This window comes from Berghia stephanieae, chromosome 14, assembly GCF_034508935.2.
Source record: "Berghia stephanieae isolate SIO BIC M18660-M18661 chromosome 14, UCSD_Bste_1.3, whole genome shotgun sequence".
Taxonomy (NCBI): Eukaryota; Metazoa; Mollusca; class Gastropoda; order Nudibranchia; family Aeolidiidae; genus Berghia; species Berghia stephanieae.
Genome location: NC_088373.1, coordinates 32,112,853 through 32,120,288, shown reverse-complemented (window position 1 = coordinate 32,120,288; position 7,436 = coordinate 32,112,853). Strand labels below are relative to the sequence as shown.

The window sequence follows — 7,436 nt, the reverse complement described above, 5'->3', positions numbered from 1 at the left end:
TTACCCATACTCCTTAATTTTCTATACCATTGAGTTGGCTGTTCACATAAAACAAAAAAAAGTTACCCATACTCCTTAATTTTCTATACCATTGAGTTGGCTGTCCGCATAAATCAAAAAGTTACCCATACTCCTTAATTTTCTATACCATTGAGTTGGCTGTTCACCTAAAACAAAAAATGTTACCCATACTCCTTAATTTTCTATACCATTGAGTTTGCTGTTCACATAAAACAAAAAAAAAGTTACCCATACTCCTTAATTTTCTATACCATTGAGTTTGCTGTCCACATAAAACAGTATATCTCTATCAAAATGCTTGCCAATTTCATAAAACACAGTGCGGCTATGTGATCTAGCGGTCTGACTTGACATTTGCTTTAAGATAGGAAGGCCCTGGGTTCGAGCCGCGCTCGGCGCATAGTTGAGTCCTTGTAAAAATGCTCTTTATTCACATTATCTCACCGTACTCATGTGTAAAATGAATAACTTGCCGTTAATAGCGTTGCCTCTGTCCGTAAAATTGTAGCATCGTCTAACAGGCGCCATGTCACGCCCTACAGGTTTAGTGTTGCTGTTAGTCTGGGACCCCTTGAAAAGCGATTTGAGCATATTTAGTGGATATTGCGTTATATAAAAGACCATGATATATTTTTTTCAATGGCTTATTTTATCCAATTTCTCAGTATTTTCAGAAAAATACAACAAACAACAATGCCTGCTCAAATTCCTCACCCATGGATTCGTTTTGCCTTCCTAGCCATTGCTGTTCACGGAATGACGTATCCTCTAAGAAACATACAGTGTAGAATGCTAGCTTCCACGTGCTTGACCTCGTTCAAAAATATGGAAGAAAGCAGTTGGAAAGGATCAAGTGCAAAATTAGAGGAGGCATGCAAAAGTTTTAAAGAGGCTCAAGAATGCTTGGGAAAATGCTTCTATTTAGCCACACACAGAGACTTTGACACTGGAATTAAAGCGGACACTTTAAAGTATATGTGTAACCAAAGTAACAGGAAAACATATAGAGCGCTATCGCAAACTGCGTGTTTCACTAATGAAAATATGAGGAAACAGTTGCAGAATGACGTTGCTAAATGCGCACAGGTTAGACCAAAACATTAGGTCGTACAAAAATGTCAGTTTTGTTTCGTTCGCCACCTTAGCCCCCCCCCCCCCACCAAAAAAAAAAAAAAGTTATATATACACTCCTATAATGAGTTATTTGAAGAAAAAATCGTTTTTCATCAGTTTCCTGTCAATTGAATATTAACAAAAACTGACGATCTAATATGATGAAAATGATAATAATAATATTATTATTATTAATAATAATATAATAATAATAATAATAATAATAATAATAATAATAATAATAATAATAATAATAATAATAATAATAATATAATAATAATAATAATAATATATTATATACTTTATTCATCCATAAAAATGGAAATTCATTTACAGACGTGGCATGCATAAAAATGTATAAAAACAAAGTTGAGAATATATATATATATATATATAATATATATATATATATATATATATTATATATATATATATATATTATATAAGCAAATGCACAAAATTGTAAAAATATACAACCAAGAACCAATGGCAACACCTAATACATTCTTTAGTCCGAACTTGTGTGAGTATATCTAGCTCTAATATATTAGCAGAATTTATTTTTCAAGGATTCAAAATAAGTGTAGACATCGCTGACCACCCATTTTCGACACTTTAGAGATCTAAAAATAAATACTCCCAAAAACTTGAGCTTCTATATAGCGCGATATCCGCTAAACGTGCTCAAAGCGCTTTACAAAGTGTCCTTGACCAACAGTATCACTTACCCTGTAGAACGAGACATGCCTGCTGGGCGATATTCCAATATTTTTTTTTTTTTCGGACAGACATCGTTGTCAACGGCAAAGTACTCATTATGACTACTCATTATGACATGAGAACGGTGAGAGAATGTGAGTAAAGAGCGTTTTCTTACGACTCAACTACGTGCCGAGCGAAGCTCGAACACATGACCTTCCTATCCTAAAGCGAGGGTCATACCACTAGACCACATAGCCGCACTTGTCTTATTATGAACGTTGACCACCCATTCTGGACACTTTAGAAACCTGGAAAGAACTAATAACATTTTGATACTTGATCGACAAGATTTGCTTTATTTTTCATTATTTAAACCCTCTTCTTACCAGCCGTAGGAGAAAGATACTCACATTCTCTACGATACAACAACATTTATTTTCATTCTGATTTCTTTTGGACATCACCCAATTTACACACATTTTCTTGTTGTTACGGTTATAACACTGTGCTCACGAACTCGTTTTGCTTTAAAAAAAATAAATAGGTATAGCAAGAACCATAGATATGAATAATTTTTACGTTCAAAACAGGCTTGCCAATTTGGCAGATTTTCTACCAAATGTCCTTTTTTTGGGGCAGAATTTGAAGTCGTCTGGCGGAAAAAAAAACACACAAAAAACGGTTTGGCAGTTTGGCAGATATTTGGCAGATTTTATTTTCCGAGGTCTAGATTTTGCTACATTATTATTTATATCATGTATAGGTCTACTCCACGTTTTCCATTGCAATTTTTATGTATTAGTGATTTCGTTAAACTTGGGAAAAAGTATGACATCGGCCTTGCGAATTTTTTGTTTAACGAAACTGATGAGTTTTCAAACTGTGTACTATAAATAGTACGGTTTGCCAGATTTTTGTGGTATTTGGCAGATTTTTTATAATACAGTTGGCAGAATGCCTGAAAATAATCTGGCAACCTTTGTTCAAAATGAAGAACTCGCTGCTTGTGAGTTTCAATGAACAAACGATCTTTTTTTTGTCTCTCTCTCTCTCTCTCTCCCTCTCTCTCCCTCTCTCTCTCTCTCTCTCTCTCTCTCTCTCTCTCTCTCTCTCTGTGTGTTGGTTTGGTGTGAAGTTTTGTGAGTAATCCGAATATTGCTGGTAATGAGAGAATTAACCCAAATGAAACTGACGAAAACGATTTTTCTCAATATCATTTCTTAATAATTTAGAAAAATGACATTGTTTTTATGTTATATGTTTGTGTTGAGAACAGAGCTAAAGCATAACTGGTGACTTGTAAACAACTTCGCGGTTTTGTGTGTGTTTTAACCCATATCTTCAAGAATTCGGAAGATGGATTCAGGACCACTTGTTTTTTTAGTGGTTGATGGCATCGACTGTAAAGTCTCCCTCTCGCTGCCAGGCGGAGTTGTTGGAACAGTAAGGTCGCGGGTTTGAGCTCCCATCGCCGCGAAGTTTTTATTCTCTATTGTCTTCTGACCCTTTTCCACTCACTTCATTTCCTGCTATTATTTCCAAATAACTAAATATTGGATAATCTGTATGTCCTATGTCGAGAAAACGACGTTTTGGCACACAAAACCAAATCAATCAGTTATGTTACGTAGTTTGGAAAAACACGTTTTAAAACCTTACCAACCACAGGAAAATCATCACATCGTTACGATCCAACCAGCACTTTTAGCATTCAGATTTCTTTTGTAAATCACACAATTTAAAGAAAAATGTTTTATTACAGCAAAAACAAAAACAAAAAAAAAAAAAACAACAAAAAACGTGACATTGTGTTGTAGAGTACATTTTGCCGATCAATGTTGTGCATAGAATGTGTTTGTTGCTTGTCTGCTTGAGTAAGAAAAAAACTATTTTTGTGTGTGAAATTTTTGGAAAAATTCTGAAAATGGCTGGTAAGGAAAGGGTAAACTCTCTCCTTACCACCTACAGCAAAATCGTCACATTTGTTACGACACAATAGGCATTTTTTTCTTATAGGGAATGAGATTAGCGGAAGAGTAGCGTCCCTTGATTTGACGTCACCGGCGGAGAAATTATTAGAGAGAGAACGTCATATGGTTTTGCGCATGCGTCTCTCGTCCTCGCTTCCGGTGAAAGCGGCATGGGGCACTTCACCGAAAGCGAGGACGAGAGACGCATGCGCAAGACCATGTTGACGTTCTCTCTGTAGGGTGACGTCCAATCAAGGGACACTACTCATCCGCTAATCTCATTCCCTATTCAGAGTATTTTGTACATCACAATGATCATTGTTTAATCAATAAGAACATAACGTTGTATTGTAGGGAGATGGGTAAGCCTGCCTTTTTTGACAAGACTGAAAATTATAGGCAAGGAGAGAGTTAGGAAAATGAATAAAACAACGTAAAAATAACGCAACAAAATACCAGACCCCTTCTTCAGCCAACAACAACAACAACAACAACAACAACAACAACAACAACAACAACAACAATAACAACAACAACAACAATAACAACAACAACAACAACAATCTAAAAACCAATACAGTTATTAAAAATCCAGATAGACCCCTTAAATGTTAAGTGTTGCTGTTGGCTTGGGACCCCATGTAAATCGATTTGAGCAGATTATTGGTTTTTACGTAATATACAAGTTCAAGATTTTAAATAAAATATGACTATAAAAATCTACATTTTTACAGGTTCGATGCAGTGGGTTCCCATTATATTTTTCTCATGATGTTGTGGATTAGTTTAACCAAACCTCATGCATCTGCCACCGGATATAGATAGTATGCGTTTGGCTAAGAAGCTCATAACATTGCCATCCGGAAGTATAACGGACCAACACACAAAACTGCGTGTATCCATGAACGTTTATAGTCAAGTTAATACAGTTCAGTGAGAATTACTCATAAACGCGGATGGCAAAAAAAAATAACAAAGACCTGAGTGACGTCATCTTCGAACTATCTATAACGTACCAACACAAACCCTGCATGTAACCGTACATGTTTATAGTCTGATTAATACAATTAAGTGAGAACTACAGATCAAAACGGCTGGTTAAAAACAATAACAAAGAGCAGGGGAACGTCAATTTCTATAGATAGTTTGCAGCTGACGTCACTGAGGTCTTTGTTATTGTTTATTGCCATCCATGTTTATGAGTAATTCTCACCAAACTGTATTAGCCAGACTATAATCGTTCAAGGTTACACATAGTTTTGTGTGATGTTGGTCCGTTACATTTCCTAATGGCAATGTTGTGAGTGTCTTAGCCAGCGCACAACATGTATAGCTACAATTTCTTTATTTCTTCCCTATACAATTCTGTCTTCAACAGTACGCTAAAAAGGAAATGCAGAGAAAGATGTTAGCTTCCCAGGGTATCCCCCTCAGCGCCTTGAGTGACAAGCTTTGTCCTCTACTCATCGACATGTTCAAGTGTTACAAGAGAAAAGTTCAGGTTCTTTGTGGAAGATCAGCAAGTGATCATTTTGGTGAAATTTACAAATTAACAAAGCTTAAGGGACTGGCAAATAAATTAAACTGTCTGGATATGATCGAAAAACTCTAAAACGTGCAACCCTCAGTCTCTAAGAGGTATCAGGCGTAGCTATCGTTAACATATATCCTGACACAAGAACTCTCTAAGACTGGCAGTTTGACGTAATTTTTTTTTAGGTTTGTGTAGCGTCTAGTGAGTTGTCGTTAGTAGAGCTCAAGGAAACAAGTTATTTCATTTGTTGAACTATTGAATACAACTCACGATTTGTTTTCTTTTCTGGCAAAAGACTGGCATTTTGACGTCATTTTTTGGTCAGTGTCAGGCTATAAGTTAACGATGGCTGACACTAGAACAGTAGCCATCGTTAACTTATAGCCTGACACTGACCAAAAATGACGTCAAAAGACAAGTCTGGCTACATAAGAAAACAAATGGTGAGTTGTATTCAATAGTTCGACCAATGGGATATCTTGTCTTCTTTTTTTTGAGCTCTACTAACGACAACTCACGAGACGCTGCATGAACCTAAAAAATGAAGTCAAACTGTCTTATTGGGTCCTAGCGTAGCCATCCTTAACTTAATATTATAGCCTGACACTAGAACCGAAGCCATCGATAACGTAATATAGCCTGATACTAGAACCCTCTTGGACTAAAAGTTTGGCTTTATTTTTTCTATGTTTGTGGAGCGTCCAGTGAGTTGTTAGCTGTGCTCAAGGAAACACGTGATCCCATTGGTTGAACTATTGACAACTAACGATTTGTTTTCTTTTGCAATCAAATACTTGTCTTTTGACGTCATTCTGGTCAGTGTCAGGCTATTAATTAACGATAGCTACGCTAGAAACCCCAAGGCTTATAGTTTGACGTCATATTTAAAGATCGTGTAGCATCAGGTGAGTCGTCGTTAGTATTGTTCAAGGAAACAAGTGACTCCATTGGTTGAACTATTGAGTACAACTCAAGATTTGTTTTCGTTTGTAGCCAGACTTGTCTTTGGCGTCATTTTTTGGTCAGTGTCAAGCTATAAGTAACTGTGATCAGACCGGAATGAAATGTGTTTTTGAAAATAAACTTATTCAAAACTACAAATATGAAATTTGGGGCTAATTATTATATATCCGTTATGACTGAGAATATAAATAAATATATAAAAAATAATAAAATTCTCTTGATTTATCCTACAGGGGAAATTTGTCTCTAGGGCCTATTCCAAGAGGAAAATGGAATAACCCAGGCATCGGCCGCAGTGCAGCGCCGCAAATTGATCTAGGGCGAGGTGACTTGTTCAAGGCCACACAGGGTAGTGGCGGTTGTTCGAACTCGGTACCTTTTCGGTACGAAGTAAATAAAGATCATACCCCTGAGCCACGCTGTCCCGTGAATTCCTTACGTAGCAAGAAAATCCAAGTTCGTATTTTTAAAAAAAAGTAATTTTAATTCTACGTTCACTTTTCCAGTTGCGATTCGTCCCGACATTACACCAGCTGGAGTCACATTTGAAAAAAAAGGTTGACCATTTATAAAGTTGAACTTTTATATAGCGCAATCTCCACTAAACGCTTTACAAAGGGTCCATGACCAACAACATCGCGTAACATATAGAACGAGACATGACTCCTGTTAGGCGATATTACAGTGTTGTTTCTGACTCATTTTACACTTGAGTACGGTGAAAGAATATGAGTTAAAGAGTATTTTTCAAGAACTCAACTATACGCCGAGCGAGGCTCAAACCCAGAACCTTCCGATCCTAAAGCGAATGTCATTTTACAAGACCACACTTTTTGAAAATTTAAAAAAAAGGAAAGAAAAAGTGATATACCCTGCCAAAAGCTGTGGACTGTAAAAAGGAATATATTTCAAAGACAATGAATTCAATAGTTTTTAAGAGAAAAAAAAATAAAAGAAACGTTTCGGATTCAAAACCCGTCGTCAGCCAACGACGAAACAATTAAAACATGAATACATTAATTAAAAAGCGCGTCAAAGATAATTTTAAGCTGACTGCCTAGCCACTGCTATGGATTGTAAATGGAACAAATAGTAAATAATGAATTTATATAGCGCGTTAATCGTGCTATGCG

At 36.3% G+C, this 7,436-nt stretch overlaps 1 protein-coding gene across 1 annotated transcript in view; it reads left to right on the top strand.

Moving 5' to 3' along the window:
* Positions 1-5,793, top strand: part of LOC144960103 (uncharacterized) — an 8,302-nt gene extending 2,509 nt beyond the window's left edge. Inside the window, exons 2-3 of the mRNA XM_078893061.1 lie at positions 687-1,107; positions 5,185-5,793. Of these exons, the coding sequence (XP_078749187.1) occupies positions 715-1,107; positions 5,185-5,418 (627 nt within the window). The 5' untranslated portion in view covers positions 687-714 and the 3' untranslated portion in view covers positions 5,419-5,793. The remainder of the gene's footprint in view (positions 1-686; positions 1,108-5,184) is intronic.
* The last annotated feature ends 1,643 nt before the right edge of the window (positions 5,794-7,436 follow it).